This window comes from Apus apus, chromosome 4 (assembly GCF_020740795.1).
Source record: "Apus apus isolate bApuApu2 chromosome 4, bApuApu2.pri.cur, whole genome shotgun sequence".
Classification (NCBI taxonomy): domain Eukaryota; kingdom Metazoa; phylum Chordata; class Aves; order Apodiformes; family Apodidae; genus Apus; species Apus apus.
In genome coordinates this window covers 25,951,114-25,974,280 of record NC_067285.1, presented here as the reverse complement: position 1 = coordinate 25,974,280, position 23,167 = coordinate 25,951,114, and the positions used below count along the sequence as shown (strand labels likewise).

Sequence of the window (23,167 nt, the reverse complement as noted above, 5' to 3'; positions counted from 1 at the left end):
CCTGTTCACAAATAAATTAACTCCATTATATAGAAATCAGTAATACAGCAGCTTAAAGGCTACTGTTATCTGAAACTGAAGCTTTTTTAAAATAAGTAAGTTTTAACAAGTTAATTCTAGATGACACCCTTTTAAGTCCAAGGAAGTCAGAAGTTAGTCACTCCTCACTGCACAAACAAAGCGTTATATAAATGCAAGTTACATGCCTATAAAGAGTGATCAACACCAGATGTATCCTCAGACAATTGACCAGGGTCCAGATGTGGTCAATCAAGGGAGTTAAAATTAAAAACAATCTACAGGATAAAAACAGTTCACAAAAATGATGTAATGGTCCCAAGCTTTCTTTAGCACAAAGTTGCTTAGATGATATTTTTTCACATTTCTTCATGATTTCTTGTTCTGTTGGATTGCAAGAGGGGAAGTCACAATAACAAAGAACCATGTTTCTTTAAACCTAAAAAAATGCTAGACTATACTGAAGCCACACCATGAAGAAGCTGACACATCTTAGATGAGTCAAGGCATATTGAAAAATGATCAAACTACTCACATGAAATACTGCTAAATCCAGTCCCACCTATTTTTCACTGCACAACCTTATCACTGCTGTCAAGAACAACAGCATTTTTGCATCGTGTTATACACTAACACAGCTACTGTATCACTATAGAAATCAGCTCTCCAAGTGACAAAGAGATGCTTTAGGTACTGGGGACAGGGTGGGAGACAAGGGTGAGTCTTACAGCTCATCAGGACACGAAGACAACAACTTTGTGTTCCACCTTTACCTTTCTCCTCACATTTACAGGATTATTAAAAAAAATGAAAGCATGTACTAGGAAAAAGAAGCTAGTATTTCTATTTAAGACTGTCATAAGAGATTATTTGGACTACCATGGTACAGGTTGCTAATGGGCAGTGAAGGCAGCTGTAAAACCACAGCCAGATGTGGCTCATCACTGAACCTCTAACTTAAAGCAACCTAAGTCATGCAACCTCCTACCACCACAGGCTTTAAACAACCACTAACTGTTGTTAAGCCATCAATAGCCACCTCTGAAGCTGGGCCACTAGCCTAGTGGATCTTTATTCCATGCTTGCTCTACCAATAAATTACCCTGTGCTCAACTTCTATGAGTCACGATTTTTTAGGTTTCATTCAGGTCTTATAAACAAGTCACAACAGATTTCCTGATGCAGTGTCAAGAAGACAAAATGTACCAGGAGAGGAGGATTCCCTCAGAGAATAGCAGGGGGCAATGAAAGAACAACTCTGTTCTTAATTCCTTTAACTGTGGCCAAATGTACATCATTATGGTAAGCACAGATTAAGAAAGTCAGCACACCTCCACAGGGACTTGCCATTTGCATTGCATCACCAGCACAAGAACAAAAGATGATGAGTTAACTGCAGATTTCTGAGCCTTCCTACTGGCACCATACCTATTTACACCACATGGCTGCTGTGTGGAGCACTGCCTAAAGGGGTGCACAGGCAAGAGAGACAACAAGCTGCTTCTGAAGTGATGGAAACCACACATGGTGGGCTGAACAGAGCTTGCTGTTTTTTCTCCTAGGCTCCAGTTATTCCCTCCTCTTCAGTTGTAAGCCCTCCTCTAGTGAGCTAGTGACAATCCTAGTAACAAGAAAGCCTTTTTGCACAGAGGTAGGCTTTGCCTGTTTACCTGTGACAGTTTTTGTGTGATACCATAAAGAACAGGCATTTTTCCCACTACAGCTTCCCTGTGACCTTTAAAGGCAAGGAATGTTTGTGCAACCAGTTATGTTAACAATAAAATTTTAAATTGCTCATGTAGAGCTGAAGGGGTTAGTTTGCTAAGTAAGTGGGGACTGATCCAATGTGTACACTTCTTTCCCCCCCACCCCAAAGAGTCATCAAAAAGGAGTCAGATCCTTCAAGGCTTAAAGCAAATAGAAACCTTAATTCTTATCCCATCAGAAAAGGAGGGTTTAAGAGTCCTCTATTTCACTAACCTTTTTTTTTTTTTTCTCCAGAAAAGCACTGGTTTTGCATATTTACAACCCAAATTAGATATTAATTGGGTCTGGCACAGCACCGTTTTAGGAACTCCAGTAACTACTTGCAAGCTGTAGAAGATTGTTACTAGAGAAAGCAGACCATGAAACCCCAGAATTAACAAAAGCATGTGGGATCTTAAGAACCACGATAGGAAAATTAATTCAGTGTCACATGGTACATTCTGAAGTTTATAGAAGAACAGTGACATTATCTGGAATTAAGTAATCACACAGGAGTCCCCATGATCAGCATTTCAGTGTTTAAAGTTCCAAATCTTTAAATTGCACATACTGATATTTCACTTGATTTCAATTCCTCAAAACATGTCAATTTGAAATACTCCCTATGATCTCCAAAGAACAAAAATCTGAAGCTTATACAATGCTTAAAGATTTGCAAGTTTTCCAAAAGCAACTGGTTGTTATACTTTCTGCATTTCCAGGGCCTTATGTATATTCAACTATGGAAATGTTTCTGTTCCTTACAAAAGGGATCATTGATTCTCTAAGCACAAGGGAATAGACCAGCATACTAATTGAAAATTCTTTTAAATGTGTTTTTATTATATTAGCATTCTGTTTTAATTCCTTGTTGCAAAGGATGAGTATGTCTTTCTAAAGGGGGGAAACATTCACACTTAAAGCTGTGACCTAATTCACCATGCACCTGCTTCATGCCACACTGTACAGACATTGCTCATTTCAGCACGTTCTACTTCAGACATCTCTTTTCCATTCAGCATGCCCTAGATGGTCATAATTTAGCTGCTTACAAAATTCCAGCTCATTTTCATAGTTATTTTATTGTTCGTAATTTCACCCAGATGCCACAGATATTCACTGTCTCAAACCTCCTCCACACACATATACTTTTTTATATTCTGAAAACATAAGGTCCAATATCATGCCTTCAATATTCCATCTTATTCTGAAAAAGAGTGTCATAGAAAACAGAATTGCCTGTTAACATTAAGCACAGTTATTTTACCGCTTGCTGAAACAAGCGCAAAGCAAGTTGTCCGTCAGCTGTCGTGGACAATTTTTGCATAAACTCTAGAGTGAGAAACCTCAAATCACACCTTAAGTACACAGAAATACATCATCTCTGCTTAGACACTCTGCTGAGGTGTAGCCTCAGAAAAGACAAAGAAATTTGTTCAGGGCTTTATTATACAGTTTCAGTCAAACTACTACCAGAGTCAGATTTTTCTGCTGCTGGGAAGGTTAACAGAGAGGGAAAAGCAGAGAAAAAATGCCCAAGAGAAGAGTTAGGGACCATAGTTCTCACTTTCTACAAAAACTTATCATCCGTCTAGTATCTCACCCTCACAGGACTGACTGAAAATAACATGTTTTTATCATGATTCCACTATCTGATGTGCTTACAACTATAACTCTGCCTCTCAAGCACACACACACTTGCTGGACGGGAAAGAATTTGAAAGCCACTATCAGTTTATGGAAAGAAAATTTACATTCAAGAAAACCAGCAGAAATTTAAATTAATCACAAAATATTTTAGACCTTACCAGTTGAATAATAAATCCTGAAAAATTTGAAAGCTGTGCTTATACATACTGCAACCACTGCCCAGAGTGAAATCAATCACATCAGGCACAAGCAGCAGCTTATTTTCATCTTTTTTAAAAGTTTAGAGCATACACTGTTCCAATTCATCACAACATGCAAGTTTAGTTTGTAAGCACTAATACTTCAGCTTTGCTACTTACATCACCTGACTCACACTAAAATGAACATTCCTTTGAGCTCTTACGATTTTCAACAAAATCTCCTCAAAATGGGATCCTTAATTCTTATAAGCTTACCAGCTCCACTTGGTTGTTACTTATGAAAAATAGTTGCATTTGGCTCATAGCTGTTAGTCCTGCAGCAGACTCCAAGCTGTATCAGATGGCAATGGCCTGTTCCTGTAGCCAGCCTGACCTTGCTGCTCATCATCTCACAACCTGGGATAATGCTGAGCTATCAACTGAGCACTGCTCCTGTTCACTCACAGGTCTGAGGTTTTTTGTCTCCCTCCTCTTTCTTTGTTATAAACTCTCATTGGTAAACACTGCAACAGCCAGATTCCCATGGGGGGACAGGGGGACAATGATGAATGCACACTGATCACCAAGCATCTTACTTTGTTTTTAATTAAGGGCTTGGAAACCCTCCCCCAGTCAACAAAAGAACTACTGTATATGTTATCAATAGCCTGTGATGAATTATAAAGTGCTCAAGCATATCTGCAATAGGTAACTTCAGACATTTGCTTAGTTCCTAAATGGAAAAGAAAAATAGTCATGCCTTTGGCACTAGGATCATGGTAGTACAGTACACCAAGAAGTAATTCAGGCATGGAAACCTGTAGGAAAAAGTTACTTCAGTGATGGCTGAAAAGAAGCACAGGATTTATTACTCAAAAGATAATATTCCCTATGCAAATGCTTTATTTTACAAAAGTAATATCATGTTCTTGCCAGCAGAAATTCTGTGCTCTGAAATAAAATTAAGACTAGCCCTCCACAAGGTTCCCCCATCACACTGGAGACATCTGTACCCAGGGAAGATACACATGGTTTCTTATCTCCTTAGTTTCATGCAATAGATGTCTCCCTCAGTTTCAAGAAGTTCACTGGCATGTGTTTTTGCAACAGCAACACAGACCATCAGGGATGTGTGAAGGGCCCATTCTGCCCCTGCACCACTTATCCCATGAACATGACCAGAAGACAAACCAGCATGCCAAGCCAACAGAACAGGAAATAGTAAGAGGTTTATTGTCACCATTCTCAGTGCTACAGCCAACACAGCAGAGAAATCAAGCAGAAGGTGATACCCAACAACCTAGAAATGGTGACAGCTTTGTTGCAACAGTCCCTGGAAAAAAACAGCCATGCTTTCATCCTCAAATGAAGGAAACATTAACTGTACTGAAATGGTGTAATGCAATTCTTATGTAATCTACTGTGAAATAAAAAAGGGGGGGGGGGGGAAATGGTCTTTTCCTGAAGCAGTTTTATCTCCCACACATTTGAGAAGCAAGCAAGTCCTGGCACTGTTGTTCCTACAAAAACCAAATCTATAATACAGTAAAGTGGACAAGTGAAAGAACACCATTATTCACATTATTTACTTTCTACCAAATCCAAAGTAAGCAAGAGCTTATGAATAGGAGCCCTGCTTTGGCTACAGTGAAGCCAGGGCAAGCCTGTTCGTCTGGAAACTGCTGAATTGAAATTGGAACTTGAAACCCAAGCAGCTACACCTTAACAATGCTGGCCAGCACTATCCTATTTCAGATAAAGCCGGGAAATAAAAGTCAACCCATAGCCACTTTACTGTTTTTATGAAGAGAGACATCTGCTTGGTAAGAAAGAAGCTAGGTACAACGTCCTAGGTGAGACTAGCTGAAGGAATTTTGTTTGCTTGCTTTAAAATTATGAAATACTTATTCTGAAAGACTCATTACCTTCACCTTCGATAAGATGAAGATGTATTTTACACCACTTTTCCTATAGTTTATAATGCTATAGCTTGTGAGTTTTGCACTGCTGAAGGCACTATTCCTCTTTTTAAATCTGTCATAAACCCCACAAACTCTAAACTTAGAGAAGCAAGTCTTCCTCCCCGTTGTAAGGGAATTTAAGAAACAGCAGTTATGGTATGACTACACTTTGTTTTGCCTGCGATATAGGTTGTTAAAGTTCAGCTGAGAAATGGCAACAAAAGCACAAGCAGCTACCCTAGTACAATTATCAGGGGAACACCTCCTACTGGTATTTTTAACATCTCATGAATAATAAGGGCTTTTTTACATGAGCATTAGGCAATAACCTGACCTTCTTTTACCACGTGCTTTGCAACAGCTGTATTAACACCACGCTCTCCGGGCAGGACTACACACATTGCATGGGCAACTGCAGCAGAGCAGCAAGCAACCCTACCCAGGCAGTGGCTGCACTGGGGGCGGCTGGGTGAGGGCTGGCACAGCCTGGGGGCACAGCCTGAGCAGGGGGCACAGCCTCTGATACCCAGTAGTCTTCAACAAGATAATGCTGCAGGAAGGTCTTTTTGCGCAGGAAAACCGTGTGTTTGAGAAGGACAGAAAAGCCAGTTAAAAGTGCATCACCTTAGAGTGAATAAGGTAAAGTAAAATACTCTTCAGCCACCCAAAGTCCCTAGATGTGTTAAAAGGCCCCAACTAAATACTTCCGCCATACAAGATTAACATGGTCCAGCAAATGCAACAGGTAACTAGTAAAAGATAATAAGTTAATATAAGAGGTATTCTAGCTCATCTGCACAGTATACCTACGTTTTCACTGATGATATTTTCTACTAAAAAATCCAAATACTGATATGACTGAAATTGTTCATTGTAGGATGTGGTTTTCTTGAAATCACTTCACCTAACTGTACCATGCCTAGCTTTGTCTCAGAATCAAGTCATCTTCTGGTTTCTCACATCTCTTAATTACCTAGTTATCGATGTATGGAGCTCAAGACAGTGAAGTTACAGCACCCTGAGCACAGCAAAAATTCCATTCTATGTAAACTCTCATGCTATTTTTGAAGGACAGCTGTAATCCAACTTCATACACAGAGCCTGTGCGACATTTCCACATGTGGGGGGCTAGGTGAGAGGCCATTGAGTTTCCTGGCACTTGGAAAACAAGTATCTTTCTTAAAGACTTTCAGACTTGTACTAATATCAGTCTTAAAAGCAGAAATACATAAAGGAAATTTAGTTAAATTTTATTTAAAAGTTTTACTGGACAGCTTTGCACCAAGTGGCATCATAGCAATGTTCTCATTGAAGTAATGATTTATTGCTGAACTTTATGGGGCGTTACCTGGACCATGTAAAATTTGAATAGAAATCTCTTCACTGGAAGCTTGAATGGCAATACTGCTCCTGAAGTGACCGCTGGAAGACACTTGTATGTTTTGTCCAACTGGTAGCTTCAGTTGAGTTTCAAAATACCTAGAATTAGTTCAAAATACAATTGGATACAGAAATCCTGAGAAAAATGTTGCCCTGAAAATCAACTACCCTTAAGCTTTTCTTAAATAAACTGAATCAGCTAGCATAGGATCACATGTGGTATTCAAAACTGGACTCGGTCTGTTATTCCTCAGTCCATTAATCTCAGATAGAAGGAGGAACACAACCAGCAAATATTTTTAGAATGGCTAAAAATCAGCATAGTAGTTTAGCTTTCAGCACAACAGATCAGCCATGAATATGTCACCAGAAGTGAAAGCTGGATACCAAACAATTGAGAAACATCTGGTGCGTTCCAGAAGCACAGCTAGATGCACTTATGTCATCTGTAATTTTTCAATTTGACATTACAACTAAGCATAAAATTACTCTTAAAGAACTAGCAATACCAGACTTCACTGAAAACAGAGAAGCTAGCAGCTTGTCACAACTATTGATCTTTATATTAATGGTGTTTTTTTAAAGTTGCCTGGCATTTAAAAAGACACCAGTATGAAAAACAGAAACGCTAACACTCAACACTTTGTTTTACACTGCTCCATCTCTTTGCTTTGTTTTTAAAGTCCCTGAAGTCTGTCTTTGGACCACTTGGACCACCCCTCCTCCTCTTCAGGAAGAGATGATCATGATTAGGAGGGGAGAGAAGCCAGGAGTTTCTGTAAACCTCTGTTCAGTTTTTGCAGGTTCCTTGTGTCATTCTTTTGTTGTGCTTATGTTCCACAGTTACTAAATTTCACTGCTAGTTTTACCTCACAGCATAAACATATAGGCCGTTAACACAGACACTTGTCACAAACTATTCTAAGTGTCGCATTTGACACATGGTCCTACTGGCAGCAACTTGTATTGTGCTATTTTAACATTAGTTCAAGTTTTCTTACTGTCTCCTCTTGCCCCCATACTACATACACTTCCACCTTCCATCTAGCCAGGGAAAACTCTCACAGAAGCTCAGGACCTTTCACAACCAAGGATCAACTCTGAAAGGCTAAATGCAAAGAATTAAAAGTCACTGGATTATATCTGAAATAAAACATCAACTTAAAGAAACAAACTTAGTAGCACTAAATATCAAAATATAACACTGCATTTAGCATGTTAAAGCAGTCCTATTCTAAATGCCAGAAGCAGTGGGACAGAGTCTTATTCTATGCTGGGAGAGGCAGAAACATCAGCCTCTTTTCAGTCAGCCCCAACCCCATCCCATACTCATCCTCCTACTTCACAAACTGCACATCCTGTCTTCAGAAGACTTCTATCCATAACAGAAACTCCCAAATGACATGAAAGATGAACTATTATCACTCAGACTTAATTTCCACTCTACCAAAGCACTAGGAAGACATGGAAACCATCTGCTGCCCCCAGGGCAGTGAGTAGTATCAACAGTGCCAGCAAGTGTGTTATTTTTGACACCACTGCTTGGGGAAACCTTTAAGAGACAGCAGAAGTGCTACCACAAGGCATGTGAAAGCTATCACCCAAAACACTCTTCCAGTAGAGCTTTTATTTAATGGAAATTAATGACTTAGCCCTCCATATAGTTCCAGTGACCCTAAACTGTGCTCAAGACTACCATTTTCTATTTTCAGAGTGTCCTTCAAAACACAAGCTCATATACCTAATTTCTACTGCTATAATGTAGTGGTGTTCCCAATGAGCTTCAGCTGTTTCCTGTGCCTTGCTGCTCAGCACATGCCCTTGCAATAGCAAGAACTCACCCCAGAAGATTTGTTTAAGTATTATTTCTGCTGTTTCTACAGAGAAGATATACGTATACAAACACCAGACAGGGACACTGGCATAGCAAAATTCTGCCCAGTTAGCTACCTGGCTGCAATTAACTATCCCATGTTAAGTGTCATAACGATGTAGCTTCAACATCTACACAACTACTGGCAGCACCACTGTATGGCAGCACTTCAGCCATCAAACTCTCACGACTTCTGCAACTACACACTTGCAAACTAGAAGCTGCCCTAACATGTCTTGCAACTGGCATCTCAAAAATTATTAGTGCACTCGGGTGTGCTACTGCAGTTCTGCACAATTCTTTCTCGAGTCACCTGTTGTGTGCTTGCACTTGAACTCCCACGGCTAAACATTCTTAGCCCTTCATCTATTGAACTAAAGCATTAATTGACAACTCAGGTCACTTCTGGCCATGGCAGGGAAGCTGCTAGGAAGACTGATTTCCAACACCAGAAGGACATGTATGCTGGCTCCAGGCTTTCAGAGAGCTGCACCAACTGACAGCCCAGTGTCATAACAGAGAGATCCTCTTCCAGAAGGTGCTTCACCAGTGAAGCAGCACAGCCTAGTGTGGGGGAGGAAGAAATGGCAGGAAAAAAAAGCAAAACAGACCTGCCCTTTATCACCCACCCACTCCACCAGTGAAAGATCCGTTTAATACGAAGGAGGAAGAAAATGAAAGAGAAACACAGGCAGACCTGCCCCTTCTGTCACCCACCAACACAGCTTCCAACAAGAAGATCCTCAAATGCATGGATGGAGGAGACACACCAATCCACATGGCAGCCTGGGAGGCAAATGGGGTCCTGACCAGGAATTCCCCAGGACCATGGCAGGGGCTGAAGAAAGCAACTGAGACCCAAGAGCACAGTGCTGGGAGGCACTTGTACTTACTGCAGGCAGATGCTAATGAGTAAACAGGCCAATCTCTATAGTTAGGTTTATTATAGTTGGAGATTATTAAGAATGCAGGAAATGGTTAGATTAAAGAAGTGCATGCAAGATTTCCTCACATGGTAGCTTCCTCACCTCAAATCAGATCTGGATGCTCTGAACTTTCCTGTGAAACACTGATGCTCCACTAAGCATCCCAATACTCTCATTTGCACTCACAGCACCTGCAATCACTTGGCAGATCTATCAACTCACTAGTAAGAGTTTTAGAGCATTTGGTTTGTGAATGGGAAAAGCCTTTAAAAACAGGGAAGATAAAGCATGGATCATTGCAAGATATTCACCCCTCCATAATTCACCGGAATAACTGTGGAATGTGTGTCTCCTGCCAGCCTTACCACACACAAAGGGAGAAGGATGGACAGCCTAGTCCCAGCACAGAAAGCTTCTCACATGTATTTTAGTGTACCATATTTCTACATGCAGTAACATCTTCCAGGATTGGGAAAAAGGTTCATTTTTCTTTCCCGTTGAACCTCTGATCTTTAGTGACTAACTATACCTTCCAATTATTGTCTAGTTAGTCTTAATTTAAAAAAAAAAAAATTCAGCTGGCAGTGACCATCAGACCTAACAATTCAGATTAGACATACAACAAGGTGTAAGATCCTCAAGAACCATTAAACTGTTTAACCAGTCTGTCTCCATTTTTAGGTCTATGCAAGATATTAGCAGTCTTACAGTAAAAAAATTTAAACAGGCTTAGATGAAAGCAGCAGCTACATGCACCTAAGGAAGGCCTCAGACAGTATCCTGTCCCACTATAAGACACTCACAGTACTGTTCCTGCCTTCAGATATGTTGTGGGTTGTTTTTTTTTTTAAGAGCTTAATAAAAAATAAATTATAAGCATTAAAGTCACTGTAAACTTCCAGATTTTTCTAATAAAAAATAACATTAATGAGGTGCTGGGCTTTTCTAAGCATTATTCAAAATGAAACTGTTCTGGCAAACAGTGAGTAGTGTCCTTCTGCAAATTCTTCACACAAGCTGTGGCTTTAACTCAGAAGCAGAACTCTATTCCCACTCCCTCACAAAAGCATTATATTGCTGAACATCTTGTGAGGTATGATTTCTTTTTCCCATTTCCAACACTAAGCTTGCAAGAACATAGTTAATTGCACAGATAAAGCATTTTTTTTATTACAAAAGCTATTATGCTCTTGAAACTCTTTCCACTGTGCCCTTTAAGAGCTCTTTCTTTGAAGATTTTTTCTTTTTTTAAAAACGAAATTATTGTACTTGAAATGCCTTTTTTTTTTTTTTTTTCTTTTCCAGAAGCAAAGTTATCATGGTCTCTTCCCACACTTTTATTTTGCAGGGCTGGTCCTCTAAGAGGATAGAAGATAGATGAGCTAACTGAAAGGCAAGCACATTATCAGTTCCAGTGCCACCCAAATCCTGATTCAAAGGCTGAGTTTCACCCCACCTCCACGATCCTGCTTCAGCATTATTCAAAGAGAAAACATTGCAAGTCATGAAGCTTGCTTCATAATGACAGACTGTTTCAGAGTTAAGAAAAATATTGTGCAATTTGCTTTCTGCAGTAAAAAAAAAACCTGGCCTCATATTTCTCATACCCCCCCCCCTCCTCCAAATTTAGTTCTCTATATTTTAAAAGTTCAGGTCATTTTGGTGATCTTTTTTACACAGAGGACCACAGAGCACTTCAGACAAACATGAAAGTAGCACAAACGTACCCTGTGGTGCTGGGGTAGAAATTGTTGTGCCAGATATGCCCATGGGTTATCTTGGCAACAGACCACAGCTACTTATCATTTAACCATGCTCTCAGATGGTGCTTCTCACGGACTTATGAAGACCCATATCCAGGGGCTGGAACTTAGAAGCAAAGGACTTAATTTAAAAAATAACTTGGTACAACTTCAACCACAACGTAGCAGCCTTAATGACAAGTTTTCTTTTTTCTTCCCCCTTTAACCCTGAGGATAACACGAAGCAAAGTCAAGAAGGGAAAGAACTCAATCAACTCATCTGAATCACACAAGTTTTTGTGTGTTCTTGCCAAGAGCAGACCAGCTGAACAAATTTTATTTGTACTATACAGTCGTGTGCTTCAAAATCATTGTCCTTCCCTTCATTCTCAGCTTACTGATAGTTTAGGACAGCACTCCTATAGCAACCCTCAGTGTGGGTCTCCTGATCCTTACGGTAAGGACTTGCTGGCAAAAGTCTCCCATAAAAGCCTTGGGGTATAATTAAGGCCCACAACTAACACGCTGTCTGTAAAACACATCTACGTCCACTGACAGCTACTGGGAACGCTTCCAAGCTGCTGTCTTCTGCAGCATTTGGACGAGTACTCACTATTTAGCGAACAAACGCAAGGAAGACAGAGGCTTCCTTCAAACACACTGAAGCAGGACATGAACTTCCAGCTAAGATAGGCTAGAAAAAAAAGATACCGAATTTAAAGAACAAAGACCTGGCTGACAAAAAGCAGGTGATCTAAACCTCAGTTTAAAAAGTCTAAACAGCCCACTGAAAAGGATTAAGTGCTGCCTTCTTACCGTCTTTTCATCTGCTCTGGGGGGGGAGGATGAGCTGGCGGGAGAAACTGGGGTTTGCAGCGGCTGGAGGAGGTCGAGGCAGCATCCCCAGGCAGCGGGCAGGGACAGTCACCCCCCAGCTGTGCACCATCACCCATCCTGCCCGGTCAGACCCGGGCAGAGGACACCAGCAAGGAGGCTTTCTGCGGAGATAAACCTCGCTGCATCTCCAACGCAGTCTCCCGACGCCTGCACCTCCAAAACCGCACTCCAGCGTAACTAGTTAATGTAACGGGAACGTAACCGTGAGAAGGAAGAGCGAGCGGTTTTGTTGCCAAGACCCAAACCGAAGGAGGCGGGCGAGGCCCCCGCCACGAGCACCAGCGGCACCGATTTCAGACCCCACCTGCCCATCGCCGGGCGCGGCTGCCACCCTGAGCCGGGGGAGGGGGCGGGCCCGGCCCCGCTCCCCCCGCTCTCGGCGCCCCGCACAGCGGGCCCGGCGGGAGGCGGCCCCACCGCGGCTGCCCCGACCGGCCGGGCGGGCTCCCGGGGCGCCGCTCGGCCCCTTCCCCGGCGGCCGCCCGGCGGGCAGGGGAGGGACGGCGGCGGTGAGAGCCCGGGAGCGGGTGAGGGCCCGGGAGCGGGTGAGGGCCCGGGAGCGGGTGAGGGCCCGGGAGCGGGTGAGGGCCCGGGAGCGGGTGAGGGCCCGGCGGGAGGCAGGGCAGGGCAGGGCCGGACTCACCACGCGGGCCCCGCGCTCAGCCGCGACCCCACTTCCTGTGCGCTGGAGCACGAGCGGGCGGGTCCCTCCGCCGCGGCTCTTAAAGGGGACGGCACCGGCCGCCCCCGGGGCGGGCCCGGGTGCCCGCCGGGACGCGGCAGCGCCCTCCTTCCCCTTCCCCCCGGCCGCCCCCGGGGCGCTGCCGAGGCCTGGGGGAGCGGCCGGGCCCGCGGCCTCCCCAGCGCCCCGCGGCCCCGCAGCGCGGCCCTCGCACGCCCCGAGGGCGACGGCGAGAAGCAGGTGCCCGAGAGCCCGTGGCAGGAACGGCACGAACGCGCCCGGGCCCGCCCGGTAGCGAGCGGCGCGCAGGGCCGAGGAGCGCTGGCCGGGGCAGCGCCCGGCACGGGGAGGCGGGCAGGGCCGGGCCAGGCCCCGCGGCCGGCGCCTCCGCCCGCCGGGCCCGCAGCGAGCCCGGCCTCCCGCGCCGGGCCCGGCCCCTCACGGCCCCGAGTGCTGGGCCCGCCCGGCAGGGCAGCGGGAGCTGCGGCCCCGCGGGGCGAGGGCGGCTTTTCAGACGTTAACAAAACCGTCCTGGGGCTGCAGGGCCTACGACCAGCAGAACTTACTGACAGTTATTTTCTACTTGCTCAAATCCTTCCTGACAGTATTTTGTTTCTCTGCAGGGCTTACCTTGACAGGAAGCCGTGCTCAGGACCCCGCGCAGCTTTCGGCTGTCTGCACGAAGGGTGGCCCGAAACAGCCCCAAGGGTAAGGCCGAGGAAGCTGGTGATGTGGCAATATTGTTTCATAACTACCTGCTGTTTCTGGCCCCCCTCATCCAAAACAGACCTAGACAGTTAAAAGCAGCTAGAACCTTATTCTGCAAAGACCTGCAGCCCCCACTTGACATCACTGATTTGCCAGTGAAAGGCAGGCACCACAGGCTTTCCAGAGTGGAGCCCCTGATGTTCTGAACATCAGAGGCCAACCTGCTCCATCACAATATTGCTCTGTCAAGGTCTGCACCCCCTGTAGCACTGAGCAGCCCTTGGTCCTCAGGCAGGTGGAAACCTGTTTGTTCATAAGCAGCTACACCGCACAGGCTGGGAAGGGGGTGGATGTCCAGGGACCTATGTTTTAGATTTCAAGGTGTCAGACAACAAAGGTCTTTCGAGGGAATACCTTAAATAAATGTTGATTTTAAATAGACAGGGTTTTTCTACATGGACTGGCATCCCTCTTTGCTGCCAGGCTCCACCTCACTGCTCTGGGCCACTAAGGGAAAACACACTTGGCTGGGCTGGCCAGCCATCCTTGCAGGCACTTCCCTGGCCTTTGAAGCTTGTCATGAGGCTGCATCATCAAAGTTAGGTGTCCATCAAAATATATTTGAAGAGGTTCATGGATAAGAGAGTTATCAGAAGGCTTGGTTTTTCACGTACCCACTCCTGAAACTGGTAAATGTGGGTTCATTCTATTTAAAAAAACAACAATATGTAAACATACTACTATTTTACACCTCACCTTACGCAAAGTTTCAGTGTTGCATACTGCATGTGACTGTTGAGTGTTCCCCAGTTCCTGCTCCTCTTCTGTGTTGTGATAAATGGGCAGTTCACTATACACTTGTGTTATATTACTGATACTGGAGACTGCAGGGTTCTGTAGACATAATATTATTTGAAGTACAAGAAGGTAACAGAACGGAAATAGCTGAAGTTACTCATTTAATAAACTAACACTACAATGTAGCTTTCACACAAGCTCTAACAATCCTACACTACCCGCTGGTTGTTCTACAGAGAACAACCAGAATGAATATTGTCCTTGAGCCTTTCCAGGTACCACTTTTCTGCTTAAGAGCCAGTTGCCACTCTGTAGGGAGACCTCTATGGTGCTTTACAAGAGATTGTACAGAGAATACTTTTTCTTTAGGTGCCAGTTTCCTCTGTTTACCAGAGTTCCTTCACTTCCAGAAATCGTTGTATTTCTCAGACTGAGAGAAGAACAGGTTTTTTTAAACTCTAGTAATAACAAGTTGGGTATTAATTCATAGCAATCTCTGTATACGAGGTCTACCACAGCAAGTAAAACAATGTTTTTGCAGTGACGTTATGCATAACTTCCTGAGTCTTGTATCAGAATAAGCTATTCCAATACTAAACATTCCTTTATAACTCAGACCTATATTTGTGCTAACAGATGGTGTAGCTCCTATTTGGTGTTAATCTTACAGACCTCAAGAAGAATTCCCAGTTTGTTTGTGAATAAAGCAGGCAACAAAACATCTAGCAAATGTCTGTGTTTTAAGACACAGTTAATTTCAGCCTGGGGATTCTCCTTAGAGAGGCATCTGGAAGCAATAGGTATGTATATACATAGGAAATACAGCTTTGAATTTTATTAAAATATTATAATTCTTTTAGAGACAGACTTCATAAATGTTTTGCAAAACTTTGGTAAATGGTGTTCTTTAACTGGTACAGTTAGGGAAAAGAAAGCAGCTGGTAATAGCTGACTCAAAAAATACTAGCTCCAGCCTCTAGTGGTTTCTGGTTTTTTCTTTTCTTTTCTTCCTGCCTTTTTTTTTTTTTTTTTTTTTTTTTTAGCCTATGTGTGGGCTGGAGGGGAAGAAACAATAGGAAAAAAGAGACAGGAGCTGATCTGAGAACATTATGCCAAAGTGAAGGAATAACATAAATGAAACCAAAGAAGAAAAGAAAAAAAACCCAATCCTTCAACAGTGGGTATTTTTGTTCTCCTGTCCTCTCAAGCCAAAAATAAAATGTGTATGTGGAATAAGAAAAATGGTGTTACTTTGCCTGAAAATCCAGAGCTTTAATTGCCAAACAATAGTCATTAGTTTGCCTTGACACAGGGCTCTTTGTCAGATACCACAGCTCAGCCTTTCTGGTGGCACCATTCCAATACAATCCCATGTGAAGCCTCTTTCTTAATCCTTGTTTTAATTGTTGCAAGTTATTTATAACAGATACTAAACAATGGAACCAAAAGTATAAAGAATTTTTAATAGCCTGAAATAAATCATCCTACAGTATGTTAATAACCTTGGTTTATATTTTCTTCCATTAAAATCTTCATTTTGCCTTTTTATTCCAAATTATATTCCATAACCCTTTGTCACTGGTCCTATCAAAGCACATCTTGTTGCTATGGGCTATGAGAAAAGGGATCATAGGAGAGGTGCTGTGCTACAGTACAGTTCAGTTCTTTCTGGCCTGAGGAATCCTAACCTTGACCTCCAGCTCTGCAGAGGACACTGTCCTACGAGCATCAACCAGGTCACTGAACAGCTAACCTAGGGCTCACCTAGGTACCTCCCAGAGAAAGGGCACCACTGCTGTCTTACTGTTATCATGGGGCATCTACAATGAGTATCAAATGTGCTCAGAAGGTCACAATATTTTACTTATCTGCTTTAGAGGCTGAAATAATATTTTGATTTATAATAGGTTTAGGAGAGACAGTGCATACATAAACTTACTTTGTATCAACATGTCAGAGCAACTCTTACCATGCAGCAATCATCCTCTATTTATTGTTCCTTTTCCCTTTTATTTTGCATTCTTGCAGCATTTTGATCTAGGTAATGCTTTGACTTTTGGCCTCTATATCTGAATGCTGAAGAACTGCATTTATTTATGTAGTGGTTCGGTATCACTCAGTACTAATTTGTTGGTATTATAATGTACTAAATTTTGGACCCAGAAGCATATAAGTTATGTAATGTCTGGGAAATTAACTGCTATAGATGTTTTTTTCCTGCTGTTTTGGAATCACAGTTGCTAAATTACTTTCAGAGATTTCCCTTGGAAAATGGTCTGTACAGACTGTATCACTGACTTTAAATTCATATAGACTCTTTTCATACGTTAAAGCAGACTCAGTAATTTTTATACTCATTAATGAAAATAGATTACATTCCTTACTGGAAAAGATAATCAATACAATCACAGATATAAATTAAGTAGGATTTAATTACCTCACTATGAAAAAGCTTTCCTCTGATGACAAAAATGCGTATTATAGTCCACTTGTTTTTTATTTGAATTCCTGTATTTTAGTTTATCAATGGTACTGACATTTGGAAAATTATATGGAAGGATATATCAGAATTGTTAGGATTTAAGTCAATATATAGTCACTGTTAGCAATGAGTGTTTGCTGAGCTCTTCAATGGTAGCAAGTGGCTCCCAGAGTCATTACTGTACAAGTAGTTAGGGGCGTCACTTTGTGCCGCAGAGGAATGGGAAGGCAGAAGGGGAATTGCAGGGAGCTGTGCTAAGTGCCTGGGCTCTGGTCCCTGCTCCAGCTGGGAGAAGCAGGCAATATTCTGCAGTTGTAGCTGATCATTTTTTGGCCACATGGCCTTATTTTTTCTGACTGGTACTACAGGTCAGACACCCAGGATTCCACTACTCACTTGCAGCTGCACCAGGGTATCACACCAGACTAGCCAGTAGCAACACGTATGAAAAATAACCGACGTATGTAGTGCTTGAATTCTGTATTTGGCTTTTTCTGGCTATTGCAAGACACCTTTGCTATATAGCTTCTGTCTAATGATACCAAGAAGTGCTTCAGGCATTTTTCTAAAAGGAGAAGACAATTTTTTCACAAATATATTGATGATAAAACAGCTCTGAAAAAGTTCAAGCAGCCCTATTCTGTACCTAGAATGGAAAACAAATCTGAACTTGGACTAGAGGATTCAGTATAATGCAAAACATTCCAAAATGACACGTTTTTTTGGTTGTTTTTCTTCTCAAGTTTTGCAGAATACTATCCTGATAAAACTATAAAGTAATATATTCAAAATCAACCCTATTAAATTACTTTCTAAACTGTAGATTTCACTGTCTAGGATGCAAAAAGAGAAATACGTTCGGTCATTCTATATATGAGATTTAAGCAGACAATCTTTCATGAGCACTTCTTATCTGAGAAGATAACAGTATAAATTACCAAGGCCTTTTGGTTAGTTATCAGGTTGGGCTCCTTTTTGTGCTCTGAAAACCTTGTGCTCAGTATATTCAGATAAATATCTACATTAAATATAGTTTCCTTATAGAGGAAAATATTTTGGCTTCCATAATCTGCAATGCTTCATGTTTTCTACAAAATATTCAGTATATCCATATTTAATATGCCTTACTGCATAATCTGTTGTACCCGCTGCGCCTGTTCAGCAGTGAAAAAAACACCAGCACCTTCCACACATAATAAAGACAAAGCTGAAGGGAGGTACAGTACAGAGGTGATCATCCATGCTGACAGATTAGCAAATAGTTCACTAAGAATAGACAGGACCAGAGGCAAAGGAACTCCTCATCTGTTCATTGTCTGTACTGTGCTGCCCTATTTTTGGCAGGATCTATCTATTCCACTCCAGTTTGGGTGGGGTTTTTTTGCCAGTGTTAGCTATAGGCTTGTCTGTAACTACTCAGAAAAAGTCTTTGTGTTTAAACTCCAGTCAGTTAGTTCATAAAATGTGTAGATGTGGTGTTCAGGGACATGGTTTGGCACCAGACTTTGTAGAGTTAGGATAATGGTTGGACTTGATGATCTTAAAGGTCTTTTCCAACCAAAATGACTCAGTGATTCTATAAAAATAAGTTATTGTAGTCATCATTACTTTACTTTTTAAGTACATTTTCCTTATTTGTAAACTATTCCTTCCATAAAATGACACGGAAATAATAATAAAATCACATTACGACTTTGATTTTATTAGTAGTAGTTTACTATCAAGGACTTAAAAATTCTTGCTGTGCTGAAACAGAGAGGGCTAGAGGAAGGTAGGATATGCACTGCTCATCAAGAGGGAACTCTGCTGGGTACCACTGAGTATCAGCAGGCAACCAGAAAAAAAACCCACCAGACCTCAACTGAGCAGTTAAAAATGCTGTGTTTAGATTTTCACAGAAATCAGCATCTGTTGCTGTGGTTCATAAAAACAGCAGCTGATTTTGAGAAATGTGTTCAAAGCATTCTTGTTGAGACTTCACTATTATCATTAAAAACCAAGTGGTAAGGATGAACTCATTTGTAAAGTCAGGATCAAATGTCACTGCACTACCTTCCTCATGGTCTCACAAGCTCTTTCATTTTTTACTTATAACAATTGTTCTATCTTATCTTTGTTAAGAAACAGCTTTGCTGATATGAATCTTGCAATGGCTCACATCTGTTGTAAAATGGAGCTCCAAATCAAATTAATTCAAAGCAGGATTGTCCCTTAGAAATTCAATCATAGGACAGCTGAGTAGGCTAGATGCTTTGAAATTCATTTTAATTTGTTCCCACTTCTCCTGAAGAACAAGAAAAAATTGTTCCTGCTTCTCCTTTCCTGCTCCTATATTTAGAGCTAGAATGACAAAGACCTGATCTGGCAGCCTGTGCCCCATTTAAATTAAGGAAATTAAGGAACATCAGACTTAGAAGTACTTACTAGAAGGAACTGAATGGGTGTTTTTTTTTTATATATATATATATATATATACACACACACATTCATTTTTTTTTCCTCTTTAATTTAAATTTCAAGAATGTCAGTTACCAGTTTTTCAATTGTGCTAGACAAGCAACAATTTGTGCTATTTTAAAAAACATGAAATCATATCTATGACAGGATAAGATCAGAGATAAACGTTTAAAAAATGGACTGTTTATGCAATGCAAGCATCTTAAAAAGTGTGTGCAGGTTGTGTTAAAGCTACTGAAGTGTACTCAAAACATGAGGACTGTAATTTTAAATGCAGACTGGTTTCTAAAATCTGGTCATGTCATCTGAAGGTGAACCTGTGAATGGTAACAAGCTGCTGATTATTTTGTGTATGTTTGTGTGGGGCAAATGTCTGCAGTTTTGATCTCAGTCACAAGCCTGCTGCTTGATAGGTGCAACTGGTGCAGCCTGGCTGTAAGCTTCGGTGAGACCTGGGCTAAACACGTGGCATGTGTGGAGCTGATGGAGTTTCATGTGGACACGACCACCATCATCCAGCTGGTAACGGGACGCGGGGCAGAGCTGGCGATGAGGATGGCCCTCGCTTCTGCTGCTGCACAATGGCTATCTGGAGAAATGGGAAAAACCCAGCAAGGCTGGGGTTCTGGAAAGATGAGGTGGTGCCAGAAGGCATCCTTGCCCAAGACAGATAACTGCCAGCAGCAGCTCAGCATGAACTGGCCCAACTTTCTGCCCCAGCTGGCCAGGTCACCAGCCCCCTCCGTGCTGCGGAGGGAGCCACAGCACAGTAGTTGGAGTGCTCGGGACAGGGAGCACTGGGAGATAAGCGAGTAGGCTAAAGCTCTAATCTCAGTTTTTAATTTATTTCTATATCCAGATTAACTAGAGACTCTTGTTTACCTGTGACACATAAGGCTGTGCTGCTTAATTGCTGAGGGGATTGATTTTTGTGTGCTTTCTGTTGTAATGTGGATTATAGGGAAAATACGCAAGGTACAGTGCTGTGCCTTCTTCCCTCTGCTACCCTGAGCCACGTTCAGATATTGTGTGGCAAGGTCTTTACTGTATGTTGCTTTTATAGCAATATATGTATGCTTTATATGCAATATACTGTATGCTTTTATAGCAATAAAGATAGTATGTACTATTAATAATACTAGATTTCAAGGTCTAATACCAGGAACAGTGTTTTGTTACATGTTGCCTAATAAATATATGACTATCACTTGAAATGGTAACTATTTAAAGTCATCTCTAGTCTAAGGCCTAGCATTTCACAACATTCATTTCACATTTGATAACATTAGCAAACCATAATGGTGACCTGGTTAAGCAAATCAAAATGAGTTAGTAAGCATTATTTGGTTTGTTAAAAAGTTGTCTCTGATAACAACTTGTTGCAATTTAATTAGTCTGCTTACTTTATCTTTATGCATGTAAAAACGATAATGTCTTTCAGTAGGAATTAAAATAGTCTCAGTAGTGTTTTTAAAAGAACCCACATAATCTCTTTCTGCTCAATATTTAATAAACTGCCACAGTTCCTTTTAATAAATTATCCTGGAAGAGCAACACTGGGTGAGACTCCAGCTGTCATGTTTTAAAATAAAAATCCTTATAATCCGCATAAACTTAATGCCTTTCTATTTGCTATGTCAGGACCAAGCTACTGTTCAGAAGGCCTCTCTGCACAGGAAAAACAGTTCATTAAGTGTTTGAATGATATCCTGACTTAAGGCTAAAATCTCAATTATTTATATGCTGTAGCAAAAAGAATCATTCTTGTCTTTTGCTGCCAAATCCATCACTGATGGCCTTGACCAGACAAAAACTATCTTGAGAACAGTGAACTCTGCTTGCTTCTTGCTGGCTGATTCCTGAAGCTGCATACACATTTTAAAAAAATATATATATATACTACAAATCTGGTATTTATCTCCTGTACATCACCAGACTTTTTCCACATCTTAGTCTTCAAAATGATCTTCCAAACTTGGCAAAGATCTTAAGAAGATGAACCTGTTGCCAGCTTTCTGAAGGAATGAGAACAGCCCTCCTAGGCATCCTCCTCATCTATGGTATCAGCCACTCTATTTACTTGGTATTCCACCCTTTTGGCATTTTTCTTCTCAACAGATGTAAGGTTGTAATGGAAGTCACTCCCAATCTCCTCCTTTTTTGTGAAACACTTTTGAATAAATGGACACTATTCTTGTTATTGGTAGCAATTTGGTAAACAAGTAGGATCAAGTGTATCCTACAGTTTCACTGATTTTCATTGGGCTACAGCTTATTTTTTCAGAAATTCTGAAAGAGGAATTAGAATTGTATTTTTTTTCCCCTCCAAATAACTTAAAAATTTCCCTAAATATAGGCAGGCGAGCTTCTTAGCAATCCAAATTCTTACAGTACATGCTCATTTGATATAGTTTTATTAAAAAAATATAAAATATTTCCATCCTTAAGCATAGTAAATTGAGACAGGAAATTGCCTTGGCAGAGAGCAATGAAAATGGCACATGTTGCAAATGAAAATCATTGCTCACATCAAACTCTTTCAACTATGTTCATGTCAGGAGGGAAAGCCCCAAACAGCTGAAAAATTATAAAAAGGCTTTAACAAGTGCTTGTGTGACTTGCAGAACACACTAAAATCAGACTGGAAACTTCAACGTTTATCTCCAGATCTAGTCTGAATTTCTACAGGAATTCAAATCTGTGGCTATATCATGGGCTAAAAAATCCAAGTTTGGCATTCCAAAGTTTCTTAAGTTGTTCTAAATTAGATGTCTACCAGCATAAGGCAAAGATTTGTTACATTGCAGGGTTTGTGAACGTGAGACTGTACCTGCGCTTCCGGGCGAGCCTCTCTGCAACCCTCACGTGGTACCTTCTGCATGGCCCATGCCTGGGAGACAGGACATTTGTCTACTGCCAGTTTTGTCAGGTCAGTAACTTGTCCCTTGAGAAGCTTCAAGAGTGCAGAACATGAAAAGAGGAACAGGTCCCCTTCTCCTGACCAGCTCAAATCCTTCTGTCCCTGTAGACTTCAGCATATGGAAAAGTCTCCTGGGGGAAAATCTGTGTTCCTATCCAGATGAGATCAAATGGGGAGTATGGGAATAGTGGGGTGATAGCAGAGAAGAGAGACCACACTAACCTGCTCTTTGCAGTCATCTGTTGACTCGTCCCACAGATGTAGTGCTAGTGTGGTATGTAGTAACTCCATGACTACTTTTGGCACCAGTGTTGCCAAAACTGTTGCAGTCATATCTCCCTGCAGTATTCAGTAATAAGTTATTTTGCAAATGTAATTCTAAAACTAAGACCCTAGATGTGTTGACTTGAATTCTCTTTTGTCTTCCTCTTAGAGAAGATGATGAAATGCATAAAAACTAGCCCCACTACACTGGTCATACTTTGCAGTAGGGGACCGCTATTTCTCTTTTGGAATATGCCAACACATTTCTAAAGAAATAATCTAATATCTGGGTCTATTAATACCAGATTCTTGCAGACAGGGTGATAAATTTAAGCTGATATATCAGTTTGATGTTTTATTTATTTATTTATTTATTTTCCCTAAGTCTCTAACTTTACGCTTTATGTATAATCTTGTAAACACCAGAGGAAATTTGCACAAAATTCTGGGTTAACTTAACATCGCATGGCAGCTTCTGCAGGTG

General features: G+C 41.6%; 2 protein-coding genes across 6 annotated transcripts in view; one reads left to right on the top strand and one right to left on the bottom strand.

Moving 5' to 3' along the window:
• Positions 1-13,104, bottom strand: part of CSGALNACT2 (chondroitin sulfate N-acetylgalactosaminyltransferase 2) — a 31,013-nt gene extending 17,909 nt beyond the window's left edge. Inside the window, exons 1-2 of one of the 5 annotated variants that reach the window (XM_051618719.1) lie at positions 13,016-13,104; positions 12,292-12,549 (exon numbers count right to left, since the gene is read on the bottom strand). The gene's annotated coding sequence lies outside the window, so the exon portion shown is untranslated. Of the gene's footprint in view, positions 1-6,902; positions 7,034-11,460; positions 11,581-12,291; positions 12,877-13,015 lie in introns of those variants that run through there. The other 4 variants (XM_051618721.1, XM_051618720.1, XM_051618718.1 and 1 more) reach the window with 4 other exon arrangements.
• Positions 7,289-20,547, top strand: LOC127383689 (uncharacterized). Its single transcript, XM_051617000.1, has 5 exons — positions 7,289-7,342; positions 12,352-12,545; positions 13,101-13,294; positions 13,678-13,762; positions 19,913-20,547. The coding sequence occupies exons 1-5, from the start codon at positions 7,289-7,291 to the stop codon at positions 20,313-20,315; spliced, it is 930 nt and encodes a 309-aa protein (XP_051472960.1). The 3' UTR covers positions 20,316-20,547.
• The last annotated feature ends 2,620 nt before the right edge of the window (positions 20,548-23,167 follow it).

Bases quoted from the DNA above. Each gene is read 5' to 3' on its own strand.
- LOC127383689 (XM_051617000.1), top strand. From the start codon at position 7,289: ATGAATATGTCACCAGAAGTGAAAGCTGGATACCAAACAATTGAGAAA. The intron at 7,343-12,351 runs GTGCGTTCCAGA...TGGGGTTTGCAG, and splicing joins AAACAATTGAGAAACATCTG to CGGCTGGAGGAGGTCGAGGC. The intron at 13,295-13,677 runs GTGCCCGAGAGC...GTTTCTCTGCAG, and splicing joins AGGGCGACGGCGAGAAGCAG to GGCTTACCTTGACAGGAAGC.